General features: G+C 42.6%; 1 protein-coding gene across 5 annotated transcripts in view; it reads left to right on the top strand.

Moving 5' to 3' along the window:
- The window catches only part of KIAA1328 (KIAA1328 ortholog), a 338,142-nt gene extending 323,094 nt beyond the window's left edge, over positions 1 to 15,048 (top strand). For all 5 annotated transcript variants that reach the window (XM_046671427.1, XM_046671426.1, XM_046671429.1 and 2 more), the window contains one exon: positions 11,776 to 15,048. In XM_046671427.1, the coding sequence (XP_046527383.1) occupies positions 11,776 to 11,986 (211 nt within the window). In that variant the 3' untranslated portion in view covers positions 11,987 to 15,048. The remainder of the gene's footprint in view (positions 1 to 11,775) is intronic.
- Positions 15,049 to 25,005: the final 9,957 nt, after the last annotated feature.

Genomic DNA, 25,005 nt, shown 5'->3' with positions numbered 1-25,005 from the left:
TACACACACAAAAAAAGAAGGTTGGCAACCGTTGTTAGCTCACATGCCAATCTTTAAAAAAAAAAAACAAAAAAACCTAACTTTTGATTTCATTGATTTTCTCTATTGAGTTCCTATTTTCAATTACATTGATTTCTACTCTACCTCTTATTATTTCTTTTCTTCTTAGATTTAATTTGATATTCTTTTTCTGGTTTCCTAAGGTGGACACTTAGATAATTGATTTTAGATTTTTTTCCCTAATATATGCATTCAGTGCTATAAATTTCCCTCTAAGCACTGCTTTCACTGCATCCCACAAATTTTGATAAGTTGTGTTTTCATTTTTATTTAGTTCAAAATATATTTTGGTTTCTCTTGAGATTTATTCTTTGACCCATGCATTATTTAGAAGTGTATTGTTTAATCTCCACATATTTGGGGATTTTCCAGTTAACTTTCTGTTACTAATTTCTAACTTAATTCCACTGAGGTCTGAGAGCAAACATTATATGATTTCTATTCTCAGCTTGGTAAGGTGTGTTTTGTAGCCCAGAATGTGGTCTATCTTGCTGAATGTAAAGTTATTTTTGTTTAAAGTGTGAGGTTTATGCTGAAGTTCAATTTTTTTGCATATGGCTATCCAATGCCTGCAACAGTAATTGTTGAAAAGCTTATCCTTTCTCCACTGGATTTACTTTGCACATCTGTAAAAACCTCAACTGATCCTATATTTGTTGGTATATTTCTGGACTCTATTTTTTTCTATTGATCTGCCTGTCTATCCATTCTTTGCTAATATCACATTGCCTTGATTAATGTAGCTTTACAGTAAGTCTTAAAACCATGTTGCATGAGCCTTCCAACTTTGCTTTTTTCTTCAAAATTGTTGTGGCTGTTCTAGTTCCTTTTCCTTCCCATATGAGAAACTGAGTCTTAGATGAAAAGGTAAAGATTATAGGAAAATATTATAATAACATGAGTAAGAGATTTTACTCTTCTGTTTGTTACTTTTAGTATATTAAAATTGTTCTTGATTTTAGGATCCCCCATATACCCACAGATTTTTTGGTAAATACTTTAGCCTCCCTTCAAGGTACACTGACTGTGCATAGTTTTCACTCTATAGCTTATAAGTACTTCAAGAAAAAATATGTTAAATTAGAGTTAGCAGAGTCCTCTTGTGACAGCACCTCTGTTGAATGGAGAACAAGAGATAGAAAGGTAAGATTCTGAGTTGTACCCTCAATCCTGTGTCTGCACACATCTGATTTTCTCTCTGTGTGAGAAGTTCTTCTGTGAAGTCTGCAGTCCCACAGGCAGGTTCAAGACCACCCTGTTATTCTTACGAGCCTTTTTGCTGATGTTTGACAAGTGATTGTGAAGCATTTATAAAATATGCTGTATTTTCTATAAGTGCTTCAGAAACATTAATGCCAGCCTAGGTTTGCTTTAGCAATTAAAAAGTAAAGAGCTTTCTAGAAGAATGATTTTAGGATTCCCGAGAAGACCTATTTTAAGATTCCTGGCTCAGTATGGTAATTGGTTATCTTTCGGCCTTCTTTATAAACCCACTCTTTCTTGAATTGGTACCATTCTTTTTCCCTGACCCTGGTAAGAATAATATATAGGGATATAAAGAACCATAAGAAGGGCTATAAACAAATATTCCCTATAAATACAGATTTTTAAACCCTAAAATAATTATAAGGAATCTAATTTAACAGTGTATATAAAGAATAATACTGTATAACCAAGTAGAATATGTTCTAGGAATTTAAATATGGATACTATTTTGGAAGCCAAAAATAGAATATTTCTTAACAATGTATCAAAGAAGGAAAAGTTTATTAACATCTCGGTATATACTGAATAGTTACTTGATAAAATTTATTTTTCATTCCTGGTTTTAGTAAGACAAAAGACAAAATATTTCTTAACATAATAAAGAATATCTGCATGGGAAATACTTAATAGTGAAAAAAATAGAATAATTCCTGTTAGATCAGCATTATACAAAGGTGCCTATAAAACCTGTAGTTTTGGCATTTCCATGGAAGTTCTAGCCAATATAACAACATAAGAAAAAATAATACAAAAATGAGAAACGCATAAACTTTATCATTATTTTCAGTATAATTGCTCACCCATAAAACCCATAAGAATCAACTGAAAAAATAATTTAAAGAATTAAGAGAATTGAATAATATACAGAACTCAATTACTATGAATCTCTATAGCAGCATTAGCTATTTAAAAGATATAGTGGGGAAGGGGGACTCATTCATAATAGCAATGAAAAAATTAGGAAATTCCTAATAATAAACTTAATAGAAATTTATGGAACCTCTCTGAAAATGTCTTTCCTAGCTAAGATGATTAATTGAGCACTTATGTTTATCTCTTCTATTTCCTGAGACATCGGTAAGATGAGAGTAAATGAATGTTTTTAAAGGTATAAATTCACAAGAATAAATACAAAAGGAGAAGAATCATTAATATACCAGAGATTTATATACATTTTTATAAAATGGAAAATGAATAGAGGATTAGTAACTTGTTAAACAGGACAGAGGAAGCTGCCACATAGAAAGCACTGAGGAAAGTATTCACACAAAAAGAGATTGATGTCACTGAACTTTGGAAAATTTTGGGAATTAGAAGCAACATGAACAATGGAAAGTGGTAATATAGGGCAGAACTAAAAATAGTATGAGGTGGATGTTTCAGGTAAGAATCAAAAAACTTAATACTCCAGCCACAGTGTCATATGTGGAATATTAGTTCCAGACAGAAGACTGGAGATTAATACTCTGGAGAAATTCAACAGAGAAGAGACGACTCAGGCCTCCCTTTGGAAGGTGAGATGAATCAGATAGGGCTGAAATTGGGATGAATTCAAAGTCTGCAAATGGAAAGGCTGGCCTCCTTCCCTATCCCAGAAGTAGATCATATCTCCCTCCCAGGCAGAATATTGAAAGAGTCCTCTCTGAAGAAACTTAATAGTCCCAGAAAAAAGATGTCCTCATACTGATATGGCATGGTATATCCACTTTGGAAAACAGTCTGGCACTTCCTTAAAAAGTTAAACATAGAGTTTGCAGTCCTACCCCTAGATATCTACCCAAAAGAAATGAGGACATATTGGATAAACCTTGGGAACATTATGCTAAATAAAAGAAGCCAGTCACAAAAGACCACATATTGTATGATTTCATGTATATGAAATGTCCAGGCAAATCTGTGGAGACAAATAGTAGTTTAGTGGTTGTCTAGGGCTGAGAGGGGGCTGGAAATAGGGAGTGACTGCTGATGGGTACAGGATTTCTTTCTGGGGACAATGAAAATGTTCTCAAATTAAATTATGATGATAGTTGAACAATTCTGTTAATGAACTAAAGCCACTGAGCTGTATGCTTTAAATAGGGGGACTTTTCCGTATGTATGTTTTACTTCAGTAAACCAGTTTAAAGTTCATAAAGAAGCAGTCAGCCACATTGAATGCTGAGAGACATTATGTAAAGTAAGGACTACAAAAAGTCCATTGGGTTTAGCAGCATGGAGGTTGGTGAATTTGATAATTTCAATTTTAGTGGAGTTGTAGACGACAAGTGCCAAATTGGAATAAATTGAGAAATGGTTTGGTTATGGAAAGGAGAGAACTTCTTAAATGCTCTTGGTTACCCAGTAAGCAGGAGAAGATTGAAAGTTCTAGAGTGGATAATCAATGCTAAAAGGTCCCTAAGAAGCACGAGTGGGAGTGATTAGCCTTGTCTAAGAGAAGGATCACTTCTTTCAATGTAAAAGGAGGACATGATGAGTGCTAAAAGACTTGTAAGCTTGATAAAGACAATTTCTATTTAATGATCTCTGTTTTCCCTGAAGTGGGAAGCAAGGCCATCTGTTTAGGATAAAAAGGGAAAAGGAGAAATGAGGAGAACAAAACAGCTGATGAGAGAAGTACAGTAGCTTTGTCAGAAAATGTTTAGCACCCACTTAAGGTTAGTGACGACGAGTCTATATTAGATCTGGGTTTTGTTCGTTTGTTTGTTTCTTTGTTTTGTTCATTCACACTAAGTTGCCCAACCACAATTCATAGAAAAGGCAGACGTTTGGATTCATGCAGTGTTGTGATTTTGCCAGATTTAGAGGACGGGACAAAAAGACAGGGGACATGTTTTTAAGATCATTATTAATAGAATGATTGGAATGCTGGACCAGGAAATTCAACATAAATAAGGATAAAGGGTTGGGAAGAAAGTATGCTATTAATGGTCCCACCAAGACAGAGATTTTAGCTATCTTTTTCACCACTTTATTCCCAGTTCTTAAAACAATGATGGTTTGAATTAAAGGTCTAATAAGACCAGTGGACATAGATAGTGGAAATAGTTGAAAAAACAAGCTTGAGGGTAAGATGTGGGCATCAGGAAGTAGTGGGATGTTTGAATTACTGAACTCAGAAGAGATGCCATTTTAACTGATGACAAGTTCCAGGATATGAAGAGAAAGGCTTACTAAAAAAGTGTTTGACCTGAGAGGTCAAAGAACTAAGAAGTCAGAGTGTTGGTTGAGTTTCATTCCTGTGATGTTGACATCAGCAGGGATGATGGTAAGAGCTGAACTGAAGAAGACAGAATCAAGTGTTAACATCTTCAGTGATTGAGAGTGACTGGGCAAATAGATGAAGAGAGGTTGAGGGTGGTAGAGGAGATGACAGGATACTGAGAGCAGTAGGAGTTTAATGTGAGACTGGGGGTATAATGATCGAAAAGCAATAGTGGAAGCAATGATGATGCCAATACCACCTCTTGACCCCAAAATATATACGGTATGTAGAGTAATAACAATTCCCACTGAGAATGATGTAGGGGAATTTGAGAAGAGAGCCAAGTTTCAGTAAAAATAGATGGAGAAAGTACTCTAAGAAGAGTACAAAATATAGCCAAGTATATCATGAAGCAAAAGCTTCAGAAGCATTGGAGGCCATGGGAAGGGCTGGGAATAGAGAGACAGTACAGAACATAATAGGGATAGTGATATTTTGGTAACCTATGATGAATTGTAGTGGGGAATACCCTTTGGACATTGACTGATTGAAAAAAGGAAGAAAAGATATAATAGTTGATTTAGTCCCAAAAGACCTTGGACCTAACCTAAGTGCTCTTTAATGGGGGATTGGTTAATAAATTAGAGTAAATCAGGAGACAAAGTAATCTGAAATCATTAAAAATAATGTTGTAAAAAATTGATGTGAAAAAATAGTCCCAATATATTAAGTGAAAAAGTAGTTTACACAAACCCTATGTGTAGTATCTTTTTTTGTAAAAGGAGAACAAGAAGAATAAATGGATGGGTAATACTTTTCAGAATGTTTGAAATATACTGCGATTTTTAAAAGACTAGCTATTGGGGGCTGGCCCAGTGACGCAGCGGTTAAGTGCCCATGTTCCACTTCAGTGGCCCGGGATTCGCCGGTTTGGATCCCAGGTGTGGACATGGCACCACTTGGCAAGCCATGCTGTGGTAGGTGTCCCACGTATAAAGTAGAAGAAGATGGGCATGGATGTTAGCTCAGGGCCCGTCTTCCTCAGCAAAAAGAGGAAGATTGGCAGCAGATGTTAGCTCAGGGCAGATGTTCCTCAAAAAAAAAAAGACTAGCTATCCAAAGATCACAAAAGCTGCCCAAGGAGGAAGGCATTAAAACTTAAGCATTGGACCATTCGTTTTTTCAACAAATATTTAGCACCTACCTTGTGTCAGAACCCTTCTTGGCAGTAGAGACATTGTCAATAAAATAATGATCGTACCTTCATGGATCCCATTACCACTGAAAGAGATAGGCAATAAATAAATAACATACTCTGTAGTATTGAGTGATATAAAGAAAATAAAACACCATAAAGAGATAAAGTAACTTTAGTGTGGTGGCTGTTTTGGATAGAGTGTTTAGGGATGCCCTCTTGGAGGAGGTGTCATTAAGGAATGGAGAGAGCAAGCAAGATCTGAGAACGGAGCATCCTAAACAGAGGATGCAGCTATGTCCAGGCCCAGAGGGAAACATCCAGAATAACAGCAAGTTTTTGGCCTGAGCAACTGTGTTGATGGAGAGGAGCAGGATTTAGAGAAAAAAATAAGAGTTCTGTTTTGGATAGTTTGAGATGCCTATAACACATCCACATGGAGAAATCAGGCAACAGTTGGGTTTGTGAGTGTGGAACTCAGGAGCAAGGTTGATGTTGGATCTATACATTTAGGAGTCATTGATATATTGATGTTATTAAAAGTCATGAGAATGAATGGAATCACCTAAGATATAACAGCTAAGGATTAAGGATTAAGCCCTGGGGCATTCCATCCTTTAAAAGGCAAGAGAAGAGGAAGGTAATCAGGAGAGGTCTACTGAAATCACAAAAGATGAAAAAAGGGAATGGAAGGGGAAAGCTCCAGCGTCATGGTTAGGTTCTCATCCAGAGCAGTCTATGGAATGGACCATGAAATTGATTCGTTTCCTAGCCTTGTGCTAATATTCTCAGACACCATGTCAGACTGTCCCTTTCTTGAGTTGGTGGCATGGAGCCAAATCAAATCTGCAGAGGTTACATCCTCCCCTGGGTTTTGTCTAAGTATCTTGCTAGCTCAGAGGCAAACAAAACTGGAAAGAGAGCTCTAGGAGGACAGAATTAAAGCTAGGACAGCCAAGTTCAAATTGCTTCCTGGATGGGCCTGGCAGAATAGACCAAATTAGCCCTCTGCTTATCACTTCTCCGTAATGAAGCTGTTAAAGTCAGCCTGTGTGCCTAGGTAACTCGTGAGTACTGGCACTGTGAGGTACAGAGACAAGAAAAGCCAAAGTTGTTAATGCCTGTGGCCAACATATAGTCTGAGTTTTTCAAGAGATGGTATTTTGTAGATTTGAATAAGTTATGTGTCTCTTTAAATACCAAACATCCCCATCAGGGTCAAGCCAAGTTAATCAATTTTATAGCCTCCTGCCACATGTCACCTCAGCAAACTAAGATAAACTGCTCATAGACACAGTTTGATAAACACACTGCTCTTTGCTGGTATTTGGTGCAAAATACCATAGGAATTCATTTTTTATTTTGCTTTGTTGCATGTATAATTCTGGTGTAAAATTGGATGATTTCTCAAGCTTTGATTTTTAAAATAGTCTTTGCTATTTTGTTGCTTTGTAATCTGCCAAATTATTTGGTCTTTTCTGATAGCAAAAGTACTGTTACAACACTTAATGAACAAAATTAGCTATGAAGTGCTACTGAGCCCCTGCCTACCACAGACTTTCTGATTCTTCTGCCATAGTGTAGTCCGTGACTGAATGTGGCTTCTAGAGAAATGGAATTTTTATGATGACAGCAGACCATGAAGAGCATTTATACTTTAGGGTAGATTAAATTGTTGGTGAAAAGATAACCCAGTTGATTAGGGTACAGATATGTTCACACTGAGTTACAGTTAATCATACTATACTTTTTAAATAAAATGTAGTTGGAAACAGCAACCATTTTCTTCTTTTACTTTTCCTTTAGTTACACATCTTATTTATCTTGATGGAAAGATTGAAGATACACTAGTCTAGGAAGTCAAGGGGTCTGGGTTAAAAACCACTTTGCTCTGCCGCTCACTTGTTGTGTGACCCCAGTCAGTTCACTTATACCTCTCTGGACCTCAGTTTCCTCATTGATAAAACAAGAGAAATTATTCCATATTATGTCTAAGACTCATTCCTCAGTGGGGAGGCATTACTAGTGTTTGCCAATATCTCATTCTGGAGCTACATGACTGTTCTGGCCAATTAGATGTAAAAAGTGTTGTGTCACTTCCAGGCTGTGGAAAACCTATGTACGGTTCTTCAGTCTCTCTTCCCTTCCAAAAAAATAGAGAAGCTCACATGTTCCAGGTGATGCAGTCATAAGATAGTGGAGCCACTGTCTGAATGGACCTACTTCAAGCATATAGCATAAGCATAAAATATATTTGACTTGTGTTAAGCCTTTGGAATTTTGAGGTTAATTTGTTACTGATGCATAACCTAACTTATCCTGACTAATACATCAAGTCTAACTTTCTATGGTTTTGTGGGTCATTCTATATTATAAATATTTTTTTACTATATCGTATGTGAATAAGAGTACTAGGAAGGAATTTGAAGTCACAATTTTTTTTTCAAATGATAGGTTGGCACCTATTTAATCAGTTTGAACACAAATCCTTATCATTACTCTGGATTTCAGTTTGCATCTCTTAAAGATTGATTTCTGACCTGCTTTTTGACCCCCCATTATTTTGGCTCTGCTTTTTAATAGAGAGGGCAGCTAGTTTATTTCCTCATTCAGAATATCTCTCCCTAACAGTTTTAAGCATGGAATTCTATAGAAAAATATAGGCTTTCCATTGTTTCTAATTTAAAAAAATTTTTTGAATTGTCTGTATGAAGAGATGAATATTAGCAACAAGATTGCCACGTGTCTCCAAGGAAGGTTCAAACAAAGCCTATTCTTTGAGGGTGAAGTAGGTCTGTCTTACTTATAAACAGACTTTCCTGGAAGCAGTACCCAACTCCTTGGCTTACACCTTAAACGGAGATATTTTGGTTGAACACAGAAACCGTGGTTTTACATGACAGAGATAATTGTGTTGAAACATTGCTTTGATGCTGTCAGAATAAAAGCTGCAAAAAATTTTCTGGTAAAAAAGATTTCAATGTATAGGTTTTCATACCATAGAAAATACATGACGTTTCCTGAGATGATAGTCTGATCTTGCCTGGGCCTTGAGGGCAGGGCCAGCTACATAACTTACAAGACCAGTGCAGAAGGAAAGTCCTTCGTTCAAAACGTAGGATGAAAACATGCACTTAAAGGTACTAAAATACAAAGCTTTATTCCTTTAAGAAGAAATTTCTAAAACAATGAGTAATAGTGACACATGAGTAATAACATAAACCTACAGATAGCAAAGAAATTTTATTTTTGATATAATTTCATATAATACAATAAATAATACTTTATTAATGTAATAACTTGATTGATCGTAAGATTTTTCTGGCTCACTTTTCAAATTCATTTATTAGATCATCAAAATTTATACTTTTAGAAACTGTATTTTAAGTGATCTAATTAAAAGCAGATCAGTTGCTCTTGGCAAATGAAAGATCACACATAATTTTTGGTAATTTTTAATTTTGAGAAAGTTTTTTTTTTTTTTTTTTGAGAAAGATTAGCCCTGAGCTAACTACTGCCAGTCCTCCTCTTTTTTGCTGAGGAAGCCTGACTCTGAGCTAACATCCATCCCCATCTTCCTCTACTTTATATGTGGGACACCTACCACAGCATGGATTTTGCCAAGCGGTGCCATGTCCACACCTGGGATCCGAACCAGCAAACCCCCAGCCGCAGAGAAGCAGAACGTGTGGCAGAACATGTGCACTTAACCGCTGCACCACCGGGCCGGCCGGCCCTGAGAAGGATCTTTCTGCTGATGTAACTGACACTGAAGCTGTTAAGAATACTTTATAGGCTGTGACAAATTGGAATAGATTTCTGATAAATTCTTTCAAAATATGAATTTTATTATATCTAGAGCTGATGATTCTTATGGAACAATTTTTCTAAAAAGATTTAACTCTTCATACACATTAGTTTCATGTATGTTGGAATTTAATTTTAAATATAAACTTATACATCATTTTAATGTTTTCTCTGGTATATCTGGTAACTTATACATCATACAAGAAACCAAAAGCCACTTAATGATGTGTTTATAATTCAAAATGCCTACTTGTGCTTTCTATTGCTGTATCTTCAATTACAAAGAAAAATTAATTTCAAAATTCTATTCCTTGTTAATTGGTTCACTTGAAGCTGCATATGAAAATGGTGTTCTTTTCCATCAACTGCAACAATCTTTACATTTAATTTCTATTTCTAAGCCTGTGGATATTTGCTTTGTAATGTTGCAGCAGTTTTTAGAACCAGAGATTCTAAACTCTTTGAAGAACTCTGATATCTCTCTGATATACTTTATTGCAATGTCCACGTGTGTGCTTTTGTCATGATTTGATGACAGTTATTGCCTAAACACTAGCAGTTCTTATCTCAGTGCTCTGGCCAGAGAGCTAATATTTTTGCATAGGGAATGGGTTCTGGGAAAAGACAGGCAAGCCAGCCTGTTACCGCTGCCACCACCACTGCTGCTTCTGCTGCCTCCATGACCATCACTAATCAGGGCCTAGGTCCTGGCCCCAGCCACCCCCCGGGGCCCTGCAGCACCCCAGCATGCTTCTGGCCTGAATGTGTACAGCAGGCAGGCAAGCCAACTGTTTGGCACACAAACTGCCATTGCCCACTGTGCCTGTGCCCACACACGCATGCCCACCGTGTCCCCTCTGTTCACACACATGCTCCCTTCTCCCATCATACTTCATTTACAAAACACAAAATCAAAGATAAAATCATTAAGAATTTCAAACAGCAGCAGTAGAGCATTAAACCAAGTGCAGGGCCCTTTGCAGCTACACAGGTCATACATGCCCTACTTGAGACTTCACTATATACCTGTAGGAATTACTTGACCTCTTGTATGAATGAGTATGGAGGCAGATACATTTATGCCTTTGGCTTTCCATACTGGAAATACGTAAAGTGGGCCATGGACGAGGGCATCATTGACCATATTTAGCTTCCCTGCCTCTACACTGCTACAAACGTATCCTTTTTGATAAGAATGCTGGACACCAGGGCAGTCTTTCTTTGATATGATCTCTTTGTAGATTCAGATGAGGGTTTCTTTTCTCAAGATTCTAGAGAAAATTAGAGTAGGATAGCAAGAAGGAACTAGCATTTATTGAGTACTTATTATATGCTAATTTATACCAACTGATTCGTTGAATCCTAACAGGAGTTCTGTTCGCCTTTTATTCAAGAGAAACTAAACTGAGAGACTGAATAACTTTCCCAGTATCACACAGCTTGCAAATAGTAAAGCAGAGATTTAAACCAAGTCTGTTTAGGGGCTGGCCCGGTGGCCTAGTGGTTAAGTTCATGTGCTCCACTTCGGCAGCCCTGGGTTCACAGGTTCGGATCCTGGGTGTGGACCTGCACACCACTTATCAAGCCATGCTGTTGTGGCATCCCACATACAAAGTAGAGGGAGATTGGCAACAGATGTTAGCTCAGGGCCAGTCTGTCTCACAAAAAGAGAAAGAAAGAAAGAAACCAAGTCTGTCTGACTGCAAAGACTTTGAGAGACAGCTTTAGTGTCCTGGATAAGAGCACTGGAGACAAACTACCTGGGTTCAAATCCTGACTCTGCCATGTAACGACTTCATGTTGGTGAGTTACTTCCCTGAGCCTCGGTTTCCTCATGTATGTGATGGGGATCTGAGTAGTACAGTATCTACCTCATAGGGTTGTTTAGAGGGTTAAATGAAGGTTAAATATATGTAAAGCATTGAGCACAGTGCCTGACATGTAGTAAGCCTGCAGCAGATGTTACTGCTCTATCATTATTATTATCATGATTACTTTGCCCACACCACAGTCTCTCTTCACAGCTAGAAGAGAATGTTGGAGTTCAGCAGAAGAGAAGAACTTACAGACCGACAGCAGGGGCCTTCTTGTGTTTACTTTCCCTAAAGTTCCCCTGGAAGGCCCTCTTGCACATGCTGTGATCTTGGATCTCGTTCTTGCCCTGGGGAGTCCATCTCTGTAGGCTTCTTGGATTCTGATGTTCTACTGGTCTGATCATTTTCTATCTGGGTTGTGTGTGTTACAGGTATGAGACATCTCTGTTGGATTTGGTTCAATCTCTGAGCCCAAAGTCTGCTGCCAAACCTCAGCCCCATCCCTCCAGAGAAGCTGAGGCCTGGAATCACAGTACTCGCCGACTCAGTCCTCTAAAATCAACCTGGAACAAGATAGGGGCAGGCAGGACCCCTGAAGACCTGGAGGAAAAGCAAATTCTGGAAGATATCTTTTTCATTTGACACTGAAGCACATGCTACAAAATTACCATCAGAAATTTGTGGGTTTCTTTATATACTGATCTAGGATTTTAAATTATTTGATTGCAAAGTAATAGTGTCTCTCCTTTCACAGGGACCTATCTCACTAGCATCCTGTTATGTATTGAATATAGAAATCGTTCTAACAACCCAGGGTGTTTTTGATCAGACCAGTCAGTAGATAGTACATTAAGGGGGGTGGGGGTGGAAGGCAGTATCTTTTCTATGCCAAGCAGAGATTAGAAAATTAACATAGGACACTTGCTGCATGGCAGAGGCCACTGCATATTCAGCCTCATTTCAAGAGTGTTTCCTTTTCAATATTTTACTGGAAAAGGTTGGCTCTCTTTTGTATATAAGGAAAACCTTTCCTCTGAAAGACCCCTCTAATTTAAAAGTCACCCTTTGTAACATAAACAATTTCAAGAAGACAGGCCCTTTTACCTCTCCATCCTTTTCTCTCACCACCTACCTCCAAGTATAGTCATTTAATTCTGAAGTTGGAGTTGTTGCCCCTACCGTCACAAGCAACACTGAGGACCAATTACAAGTCAGTCTCAGAAGTCATCAGCCTGCCAGCTGCCCACCCCATAACCAAAAGGGCTCAATGGGCTAGAGAGAGGGACCCAACCAACCCTTGGAAACCAGCATTAAATCACACCACAGAGTGACTGCCCTAGGGAAATCCAGTGGAAGTGCACGCCTGAAACAATTTTCCTTCCATCCTCCCATTTCCCAGGATAAATAAGAGCAATCTCAGTGTTGTTTCTTGACCCAAGTATCTATTTTATTCACCCTTGAGGACTTCCCATGGCTGTGTCTGGGGAAGATGCCACTAGAAGGAGAGTAGCATCCAGCGACTGCAGGCTGATAGGCTTTCCACGGCCCCTCCTCTCACCCCATGAGGATCAAAGGCACTGGATTAACCAGACCATACACATGTCCCATGGCCCCAAAGAACTATCTCTACTTGCCAGATTATGTTCCACCACCCCAAGCAGAGTCTCCCCCAACCCTTTCCCACTGGGTTCACTCTGACCCAGGGAAAGCCTGTGGAAGAAGCGCACTTGAGGCCTCCTTCTCTCTCTGTTCTCCTACTTAGCAGAGCTCTTGAGATGGGTCCTTCAGCTTACAGTGGGCTCTAGTGGCCTCTCAAGCTGATGGGCAGTATGATGAGCCTAGTAGAGCTAGTGAGTTTAAAACTTTTCATTCATTGGAAGCAAGGGGATGTGTCCCCAGATGTGTATTGCTTGATGACTTTATCTGATCTGGAGAGTGTTGCTTTTTTTCTCTCCCCTTTTCACCAGCCCCTGGCTTGAACTGGGACCAAGACTCTTTGTCAGTCGGTATTGGCAGCCAGGGTCACTTAGTGAGCCTGCATGGCTTCCCTGAATTCTTTATCAAAAGTGGATTATTTCAGCCTACAAAAGCCTTGTTGGGCAGCTTCCTTGTCTGGATAGATCTAAATCTTATTGTCTCCTCAGGCTGAGGCCCTGTCCCTTCCACCCAGACTTCCTTCACTTGGGTCTTTTTGTTCTTTAGAGGAGAGAAGAAAGGAGCTTGCCCGTACCATATTCTTAATCTGAGGTAAACATAAGGTCAGGACTAACTAGTTGTAGTCATGCTTTTGAAAAGTTGAAAAATCGTTGCAGATTACAATATCCTTTTAACGTTCACCTCTGTGAGAGTAACCGAATCAGTTTCATCCCATTTCAGAAAGCTTTGGGAAAATGGAGCTTTCTTTGGTGTGGCAAAAATGGGTAAAAGCAAACTGAGACCCTCAGCCATTTTCTCAAAGTTAGGTTTCCAGAACTATCTTTTCCTTCCTCCATGTGTCATGACCATGTCAAATAACCCAACTCCCTTGGATCAGCCATCATCACACTCACTCATTCTGGATGCCAGTGTCTTTACTGCTCTCCAGAGTAGGAGGATGCCAGAAGGACCAAGAAAAAGATTATGATTTCTTTAGAAGCTTCTTTGCCTTTAGAAGAATCATAAACAGGATCTAAATAAAGGCTTTTGGCCGGGGTCACATGCCACAGAATGGAGTTTAATTGCTTCTTTACTTCCCCCTGCATGATCAATTTGGACAGGCAAAGATGGATTTTCAGCAGAGCGTTGATTAACATATTTTTCATATGCCACGTTGCCCTACCAGTTGCCTTTCTCTGTCCTGTAGGCATTTCCTGAGTGTCAGGGCAATAGGATGTGAATCTGTGTCTAATCTAATGTCTTCATTATGAATTGAACAGTATATGTAAACATTTTAATCTGTGTCTTATTTTGAGAGAGAGATACATGAAAAGGTTGTCGTAGAGCCTCGAGGCTGTTGTAGAGCCTGAGGCTTAAGCTAATTGCAGACTAACCTCCCAAGAGAGGGGCTCTGGCACAAAGGATCTGCCTGTCCTCCCTGTGAAATGCTCCTGACAGTGACTGGTGGGGATTTGCTTGTCCAGCCTCCAGCCGCTTCCCCAAAGCAAGAGAGGACACGTAGTGGGGGTGCAGCAGATAGTGCTACCACATTGCCCACCCTGCTTCCTACCATTCTACCAGAGAAAAGCCAATCAGTGTTTGCAAAATGGAAAAGGATGAAGTGTCCATTGAAGCTCCTTAAGTAGGGTCCAAAGTGCTTGATTTACAAAACCAAGGCTAATCAAGGAAAAGCTTTTGCTGACAGTCACTCTTCCAGGAGGCACACTTGTGTTTATCCAAACCTGACTCCATGGTGGAGACTTGTCTAGGACACCCCTGGTGTCATGGGGATGGAGGGGCTCTCTCCTCCTTCAGAGCCATTCTTTTCTCTTGGCCCTGCTTCCAGCACCATGGTTCATATGAGAGATTTGCTGGCCAGAGACCCCAGGAAAGGACAGGCCTAAAGGAGCAGAGCCGGATGATGTCCGCAATCATTAGGGATGTGGGGGCTATGGAAGACTCCTCCCAGCTCACAGGTCATCCTCACCTCAGTGTGCGTTGGGTTTAATGTGGGCAAATGTTGATATACATATGAGACTTTAAGTTAATAAATTGTCTCTATGACTGTTTTCCCTCTGTGGTTTTGATACTGAATTGTTCCTTGAACATCCCTCATCAGATCAGTGTGGCATAGCTTAAAAGCAAGACCAGAGCCCCAGGTTATCAAAATGTGATTTTCCTCAGTACTTGTTAAAACAACAGCAGCTTGTGGTCTACTGAAAGAAAGGAAATGGTTTCCCACATCCTAGTAGCTTTTCCTGGCTGGCTGCAGCCCACTCTCATCACGTGGACACCAAGCCTCCTCTCAGTCGTGTGGTTACTGGAATGAGTTTCAACGTATGTGCACCTCTGAGTCCCTTCTCTGTGCCTGTCCCCAAACTTGCTCAGCAAGGGAGAAATATCACAGTGCTTTAAGACAGGAAAAATGGTCCTGTCTAGTTGGCTTTAGGTGCTGGGAGAAGGTAGGGGAGGGCTTGAGTGCATGAAATGCCAAGTTCTGAGATCACACCTGTGAATTCACCTAAGACAGCCAGAGACCGTCTCCCGCCCCCTGTTCCCCAAACCAGCCTGGCACCTCCACCTGGACAGAAGACTTTGCAGCCACCCCTCAGAGGCAGAGGTGCCAAGAACAGAAGAATCACTCGACCAGCTCCCAAGCCGAAAATGAAATAAGTAAAGTTTGCCACAGTTGTCATAAGGTTACCCTTGGGAACAAAGCTGGAGATGAGTGGGGTGAGGGTAAACCATAGTCCTCAGAGGAAGAATGACCTGGCAGCTAGAGAACCAGTTTCATGAATTAGTTACCGGTTACATGTTTCTCAGAGTTGCTGTTCAAGGTGGGTTGTTCCTAGACCCCCGGGGTTCCATTGTTCCATTCAGGAGTAGAACCTTATGACCTCTCAGCCTTCAGCTTCACAGTTATTTTCCCTCCCTGTTCACGTCCACTGCTCACACACTCAGGACTGAATAAGCGCCTAGAAAATGGTCGGAGCCTTTTCGACCTCCATTCCCCCTCCTGCCATCATCCCGCCACCTTCCAGAGTCTGCTAGGCAAGTGGTTAAAGCATGAGCTATGGAACCAAGTAGACCTTGGTACAAATCTCAGTTCACACTGCTTACTAGCTGAATAAACGTAGGCAGTATATTAACCACACTGAACCCAAGTTTCTTAATTTGTAAAGTGAGGATGATAATGCATAGCTCATAGGATGGTTGTAAGGGAGAAGCTCAAAGAGATAACGTATGTGAAGGGATAGTGTCTGACACAAGGTGCCCCGCTAATAGCTGTCATTATTATCATTTATTCCTCAGTGAACCTACAGATTCAATAGAAGACAAAGCTTCATACTTTAAAATCTTTAATAATAATAAAACAAGAGCCAGTACAGTAAATTTTCCACTGACTGGTAGGAGGCTATAAATGCTGTGGTTTCAGGACGGCAAATTGCTGGGCTGAGTTTACTTAGGTTTTATGGGAGGAAGAGCAGGAGGGGAAAACAGAGGAGGGATTTGACCTAGGCTTTGGAAGAATATCCAAGATAGATGGAGAGTGGGAAGGGACTTGGGGTGGGAAAGTGCAGAAGTGGAGTACTCATTGGCAGGAAAGCTCAAGATGTGTTTTGAAAGGATGGTGAGGAGTTCATGGCTAATAGGGGAGGTACTAGAAGAGAAGGCATAGAAATAAGCTGAAAGAAGTATGTTGGGCCCAAATTGTAAAAAGCATTGAATGTCAGGCAAGGGAGTTCTATCCTTCAAGCAATGAAAGCCATAAACTACTTTAGAATTACTTGTTTAGAAATATCTACCTTGCAGTAGTATCAAGCTCTATCAGAGGGGATGGGATAAGGCAGGGAAAGAAAGTAACATCTACTGAGTGCCCACTAAATGTTAAGCAAGGTCTGTAGATAAATTATTTCACTTAATCCACTCAGCAGCCCTAAAATCTAGGTGGCAGTATCCCCATGTTGTAGATATGGAACTGATCTGGGAGAGGGCAGGTGTTGTGCCTCAGCCACTAAGTTGGGGAGCTAGTAAGTGGACTAGGGGATGAGCTGTCTAATTCTACAGCCATGTCATTTCTGCTGTACTCATCTTCCTCATGTAGTGTAAGCAGGTGACATTTCAGGCAGAGACACCAATTGTTAGGAAGCTATTGTCACAGGTCAGATGAGATATTGGGAGTTTGTCACCCCCATCCTACCCCAGCAGTCACCCCTTAGTTTTATACTGAGAGGACTGGATAGAAGGGTGTAGATTTGATATGTTGCTACCGTCAGGCTTTCTAATACTTCCTCCCAAGCCTGGACCTTGTGATGACCCACCCACAGGAGAGTTAGGGACTGCAGATCACACACACCTAGAATCTACCTCACATGCCAGGGACTGAGTTGGAGAGAAAGACCTCAAATGCAGCATTTACATCAACCTTGCCCAACTGAGAATGTGCACCAAAAGAAGTCAGAGTTGCCACTGACTGAAAAGATAAATAACAAGGCATCAGGAATGGAGTGATGAGCAAGGGTTGGGGCAAGAAGTCAGAAATTGCTCCAGTGGAGCTCTCTTCATGGAAACACTAGTGGGGAGAGTTGATAAGGTGCTGAACCCCAGTGGTGGCAATGACAATAGCAAAGGGAGAATTTTAGAGCAAAATAAGTAGTGTCCATGAACCCTCATTCCCTGCTGGTGGGAGTGTAAAATGGTACAGCTGTTTTGGAAGACAGTCTGGCAGTTCCTCAAAAAGTTAAATATATGGGGCCAGCCCCATGGCATAGTGATTAAAGTTCAGCATGCTCCACTTCAGTGGCCTGGGTTTGTGGGTTCAGATTCCAGGTGCGGACCTACAGCACTCATCACCCATGCTATGGTGGTGACGCACATACAAAATAGAGGAAGATTGGCACAGATGTTAGCTCAGGGCCAATCTTCCTCAGAGGGAAAAAATAAGTTAAATATAAAGTTACCATATGCCCAGCAGTTCCACTTCTAGGTATATACCCAAGAGAAATGAAAACATAGGTCCACACAAAAATTTTTGCATGGATGTTGGTAGCAGCATTATTCATAAGAACCAAAAAGTAGAAACACCCTAAATATCTACCAGCTGACGAATGAATAAACACACAATGGAATATTATTTGGCAATAAAAAGGAATGAAGTACATCCTACAACATGGATGATCCTATAGAATGAGGCCTGGCATATATCTATGCACACCTAAAATTTGAGGGTGATATCTTTGACACCAATAATGAAAATGAGGCTTGGCAAGTCAACCAAGGTCATCAGCTAGAAAGTAGAATTCAAAGTCAGAAACTGGGGATGGGAGTGTCCTTATCAACTTCTTCCCCTCTCCTACTTCCAGTCGATCTCTGAGTAGTCTCAAGTCCTCCCTTCTCTCAGCCTGCCACTGCTCTCTGTCTCTGCTGATGCTTCTCTGGTACAACAGTCTCTTCATTGGTCTCCTGCCAGATGGCCTGGATTCATCATTGAACATGTGACATTACCTCTCTGCCTCACTCTAATCTTTAAATGGCTTGTAACAGAACCTACTTCCTGGGGTTATTGTGAAGGTTAATGAGCTAATGCGTGTAGAGTGCTCAGCATGGAATAAATAAGCACTCAGTAAGGGTTACCTGTTACTATTGTTCTTCTCCATAAAGCTACCAGGTCATCTTATCATGTCACACCCTGGCTTAAAGTGCTAGATAGTTTCCTGATGCCCTTAAGAGAGAGTTTGGGCTTCTGAGCATAATGCACAAATCTCTTCCTGATTTGGCCTTCTGTGGTCTTCAACCTCCAGCCCCTTCTTTTCCTCTTTCTCTCTTTTTCTTTCTTTCTCTCTCTTGACTTCTGTGTTCCAACCACTGTGAACTTCCGTTAGTTCCTAAAGGCACTGTAATATCCTTTCCCTCACTTCTTGTGAGCTCTCTTAGCCCTTTATACATCCTTTATCATAATACTTACTGTGCTAGAATTGCCTATTTGTCTGATTCCTCCTCAGCCTATGGGCCCCATCATGGCCAGTATAAGATGTCAGTCTTATTCATCACTAACTCCCCAGAACTTAGCATGGTTCCTGGCACGTTGTAAGCTCTCCATTATTATTTATCAGACAGATGGATAGGTAGGGGTATGGGAGGGACGGAGGGAGGGGGAGAGGGAGGGAAGGAAGAAATGAAACAGATCCGTGTCTCCAAAGTCCAGTACTCTTTTACTCCAGGCTGCTTGCAGCTCTTTCCTAAAGGAGGAAGGGCCATACCGATAGGATTGCGGGAGAGTGGGGCTTGGGGATGCTTCCATCACTCCCTCTCCAGTCCTGTCCTCACAATGACTAGCATTTTCTTTCCAGGACAAGTCTGAGATTTGTGATTTCCTGCTTAAAAATCCAAAGGATTCCACAATGCTTACAGAGCAAGGAGCACCCCTTCGAGTGACGTACCAGGATTCTCGGCATCTGAGCCCCACATGCCCTTGACACTGCATCTCCCTCCCTTCTCCACTCTGCTCCCTTGCAACTCACAACTATGGGCAGTCTCTGGAGACACACTGCTCTTTCCTGCCTGTGTTTCTTTTCTGGGTCCCTCTCTTTTGCGCGCATCTTTCCACATTCAGCTCAGTTGTCACTGCTTCCATGTTTCCTGATCTCCCCAGGCATTTTTCTCCTGGCTCCAACAATACTTTATAGAGCCTTCTCTTAGAGCCCCCCTCAACTGTGCTGTACTGATTTGCATACTGTTTGTCTTCCCTATTAGAATGTTGTGTCCAAATATAACCTATACTGACATTGGAGTCAACCTGGACTTATCACTTAGGTGCTGTATACATTTATGCAAGTTACTTATACACTCTAAGCCTCAGATATAATAATTCATAAAATTATTTGTTAAAATGGAGGTCTCCCTTACAATAATCTCTCCCTTACAAGTTTGGTGCCTGAAACACTGTCCTAGCCTGGAAACTAGCCCAGTGGAAAGCCAGAATGACGAGCTCAAAGTGTCCGTGAAAGTAGGGCTAGTCATAGTGTGCAGTGGAGCCAGAGGAGGCTCTGAGAGGGGGCTCCTTGGAACGTGGAGCAACCAGAAGGCCCAGGAGTAAAGAGCACTGTTGGAGTTGGTGAGAAAGTAGAAGAGGTGGTTGGCTAGAAGAGCAGGCCCCATTTGCAATCTGGACAGGGCATCGGCACTCCCCCTGCCCCTCTCCTCTATAGTCCACAGCCAGGCGGCCTTGGCTGGCACCTCATTGGTAGTGCCACACAGACAATGGCCCATGGCCTGACCACTGCCAGGATGCCTGAGGCCTGCTGTCCTTCACCCGTTCTGCAGTCATGAGCTATGATTTCCCTCTTTGTCCTTCTCTTCCCCATGCATCAGCCCCTTTAAGTTCTGTGGGCCAGTCCGGAGCCGGGGTGAGGGAGCTGGAGGAAGGGAAGGCTGACTCTCCTGCCTCCTGTTGCTGCCAGTGGAGGGAGAATGAGCTCCCCAGCCCCAGTTTTTGGCATTCTCCTCCCAGCTGGAGGTGATTTAAGCTTGTTGGATTTATATAACATTGGGAAATGGTAAACTGTGTAAATTTGCTATGTTTTCCAGGGACAGTTATTTATGGAGGGGCATTTTTAACTCAAGTGCAGAAGTGTTAAATCATTATAATAAATTCATGCTATTCAGACTTTCTTACATTGTAATAAATTTTTTCTAAGCATGAATGAAGAGATCCATGATTCCTCTAATATACCATTATGTATTTCTTCTCAAAATGACACAGCTTACTATATCAACTTGGAGAATAATAGAAGGAGATTTACTGCATTGCAAAAAAAAAAAAAAGTTGAGTAGCAATGCCTCTGAGAAGGGACTTGGGAGCAGTGACCCCAAGCAGAGCTTCTCCCTGTCCCTGTGCTTGCTTCTTACCCCGTGGGAGGAGCAGCATGTGCAACCGCAGCGCAACAGGGGGCCCTGGCTAGGGGTGTGTCCCCAAAATCTCCCAGCTGAGCTTCAGAAGAGCCTTTGAGCAGAGAAATGGGGCCAGGGAGCCCAGTGGCCTCTGTCCTGTTTTGTCCAGGGGGAGGTGTTGGAGTGGGGCTCTATCAGAAATGAAAACTCTCCCCATGATGTGAAATCCCTTCCAAAAGCATCAGCCTGCATAGGGAGCTGGCCTGCATACAGCCATCTCTCATCATCTGTCTCTTGCCTCACTCCTCACCTGGACCAGAGAATGCATAGCTTTCATCAGATTCTCAAAGGAACCTGTAATCGAAAAATTAAGGGGCCTGCTCCGTGGCCGAGTGGTTAAGTTCGTGCTCCGCCGCGGCGGCCCAGGGTTCGGATCCTGGGCGCGGACATGGCACTGCTCGTCAGGCCACGTTGAGGCGGCGTCCCACATCCCACAACTAGAAGGACGTGCAACTAAGATATACCACTGTGTACAGGGGGGATTTGGATTCAGGAATCACCGGTCTTCAGTAAACTCAGAAGCATATTCCGACTGTCCACAAGGTACTAGGCAAAGTCCAACAGGACCCTTACTGCCCCTGGCAGCATACACAAACTATGTCGAGCTGCTGCTAGAGTGCCGCGAGGTTAGTGCAGTCACAGAGGCCTGAACAGCAGTCCCTGGGAGGGGGACTCAGTCAGAATTTTCCCAGAAGATGGGACACTTTTGCTGGGCAAAGGTAGGGAAGGAAGGGTGCTCTGGGCAGAGGAGCAACGTGTCAAAGGCGTGGACACAGAGGCCTCAAGATGAGTGAGCTTGTGGACGGCCTTGGCTGCTAGGCCTGCTGTGTAAACCTGGAGGGGCAGCAGGGTCCGAGGGTAAGAGGCCACACAGATTCCGTCACTCAGCCACCGTTTACAGTCTACCCAGAGGCTCAGGTTCAAGTCTTTGCTCTGCTGCCTTGGCCATGCGACATTGTGCGAGTCCCTTCACCAGGGCAAACACGGTGCCTCTATCTGCCAAATGTAGACAGCACACACACGCACACCTACCTTGCCTGGCTCTCGGGCTCCGTGGGGATCCAATGAAAGGACGTTCTTGCACCTGCTGGGTAAACAACTACAAAGCACTGCATACGTATCAGGGGCTTTTATAATTTATCTGAAGGCTGGCAAAGGGCAGTGGGCCCCTCTGAAGCATGGAGAACTGGGGATTCCATGACAGCCAGGCAAAGCCAACCATTGCTGCTCACCTGCTATGTGTCACCACCTCAGGCAATGCCCCCAGCTCCCTCCTCAGCCTCCAGCACAGCACCCCACTGCCACACTCACCCCAGTTTCAGAACACATTTTACCTCTGTCTCTTCCCAGAGTTGGGACTGTATCAGAGCCATCACCTCACCCCCCGTGCAGGGTCCTGGCTTCTCAGGCCACCTCTGCCTCAGTGCCCTGACTCTCCAGACCCCAGCCTTGAGCAGAGAGCCAAGAGCTGTTCCGGGGTGGGCACTCCTGTGCTGTGGTCCACATGGCCACCTGCCTCCATAATGGATGCATGTGGGCTGCTCACCCGCTTCCTTCGCCCCGTCCCAGCCCCACTGTCTGGTCCCCACCTCTAGTATTTTCATATCTGTCCCTTCTCTCTACAGAACTAAAGGCAATATTGTTCCGTTTTGCTAGTCAGGCTGCTCTCGGGAGTGGGTATGGGAACAGGCACTTTTCGCTGTTCTGGAGCCCGGGCTAGGCAGCATTTCCTTAGTGGGCTGCAGGCACAAACCACACTGCCCAGGACACTCACTTCTCATGTCCGATTGGAGGGTTTCTCCTTTCAGGTTCCCAGCACGTTTCCAGGGGCAGACTTGGGGGGGGAGGGGAGAACTGGTCCCCGCAGTGCCCGGTCCAAACGGCTGACAGCTCTCCCCAGGCTGACCCGGCTAATGTTCAAACCGGCCACATTTTTTTTTCAAACATTTTATTTTGAAGTCAGACTTACAGAAAAGTTTTGGAAAGAATACAAAGAATTCCTGTATATCCTTCACTCATATTCCCCAAGTGTTAACATTTTAACTCATTTGCTTTATCATTCACTCTTTCTCACACATATATAAATACACATATTATTACTTTTTTTCTGGAATATTTGAGGGTAAGTTGCAGACATGATCCTTTACCCAAACAGTTCAGCATGTATTTCCTAAAAACAAGGACATTCCCTTACATAACCACGGTACAATGATCAAAATCAGGAAATTAATGTTAATACAGTGCCATGATCTAATCGACAGAACTTACTTAAATTTTGCCAAATTGCCTTTTTAACAAAAGAAAAATAATTCTGGCTCAGGATCCAATCCAGGATCACAGTTGCATTTAGTTGTCATATCTCCTTAGATGAGTACAAACCATTTATTTTGCAGAATATTTTGCAGACAATTTGGGTTTGTCTGATGTTTTCTTATAATTAAATTCAGGTTATACATTTTCAGCAAGAGTAAGTGATGCTGTGTCCTTCTCAGTACATGATACCAGGAGGCTCCTGATAGCTATCTCTTTGATTTTAGGTGATAGTAACTTTGCTTACTTGATTAAGGTGCCAGTTTCTCCATTGTAACAATTACTAACTTTCCTTGTGTCATTTGTAAGTATCTGGGGGGAGGTGTGGGAGGGAAACGCACAGACTATGTAAATGTCATTTCTCATCTACCTTTTTCACTCCCTAGTTTCAGCATCCATTGATAATTTGGCACATTCCATTGAAATCCTTAGTCTTCTGCTGTGTTCCCACTACCCTCTTTGACCAGCCCAGTGCTAGGAGAGAGACTGAAAAAGGAGACAGTTCATTTCTTATCCTCAGGTCCTTCAACTGTGGAGGGAGCCACAAACAGAGCAACGCAGAACAGTGGGAACAAGGGCCCAATGAAGTGGTCCCCTCTCTGAGGGCATTAGGAGGTCAGAAAAGTGGTGCTCAGTTTGAGCTAGACTCCCTTCAAGCAGATGGACCCTGAACTAAGGGCAGGGAGAACATGAGTGGTCAGAAATCTGGAATGACATGAGAATCCGTGGCCATAGGCCATCTTTGAGGGCCCCAAGGGGACCCTGTCTCAAATGCCTGGAGCTCTCAGGTTAGTGAGAAGACCAGAATGAGCAGGCTTTCTTCTGATCCCTGGTCAGAGCTGGGGCAAGGCGGGCAGAGGGGCCTTGCTGAGACTGACACTGAGACTGTGGCAGGCAGGTTGCTTCAGGAGGGGCCCGTGGGGGGCATGCCCCTACCCTGCACCCCTTCTTATTCCTTCAGCACCTACTATGTGCCCGGCACGGAGTTCAGTGCTGATGGCACAAAATGCTCTCCAGTCATTCACGATTAAAGGGGGTGCCTGGAGCCCAGCACAAGTACTTAGCACTAGGTCACCTAGCACTCAGGCAGGGCAAAGCAAGTGTCAGTGGTGAGTACAACGCTGCTGAGGTCTCTCACTCAGGCAACGCTCGTCTCAAGAGCTGGGCTGAGGGCATTCGTGGTGTCCCTCCTCTGCCTTCTCTCTTCCTCACCCCCCCTCCCCAGCACCTAGCAGAGAGCTGGGCGCAGTGGAGCCGAATCCTTGAGACCCAGCACACCTGCTCACTTTAGAGGAGGAAACAGAGGCAGAGAGGTCCGAGCCTTCCAGGGACAGCCCTGTCTCCGCTCTCCTGTCCTGTGGATAGGCTGCATGTTTGTTTCGGGCTTGGAAACACAGTCATTGAAGAAGCTTCGCTACATGTGTGCCTTGAAGGGGCAGCCTCTTCCAAAGTAATACAACGATTACAAGCATGGAATCTGCCACGGGGAGACCTGGGTGCAAGCCCCAGCTCTGCCACACCATGTGACTTTCAGCATACCCCTGAGCCCATCCATAAAACAGAGACCAGAGGTATTGAGAAGGTTGACTGGGATGGCATAGGTGAAGTGGCCAGGACAGTGTCTGGATGATCTGTAAGTGGATTGTTTTTAAACGAGGCCCTGTGTCTTCCCCAGCATACTGCCCGCCTACCTAAGACACCTTGCGGTTCTTCAGGTCTGTGGTCCTTTGTTCCTCCAGGCCCCCCCACCCCTGGGGTCTGTTTAA

This window comes from Equus quagga, chromosome 9 (assembly GCF_021613505.1).
Source record: "Equus quagga isolate Etosha38 chromosome 9, UCLA_HA_Equagga_1.0, whole genome shotgun sequence".
Classification (NCBI taxonomy): Eukaryota; Metazoa; Chordata; class Mammalia; order Perissodactyla; family Equidae; genus Equus; species Equus quagga.
This window is presented reverse-complemented; position numbering and strand designations above follow the sequence as displayed.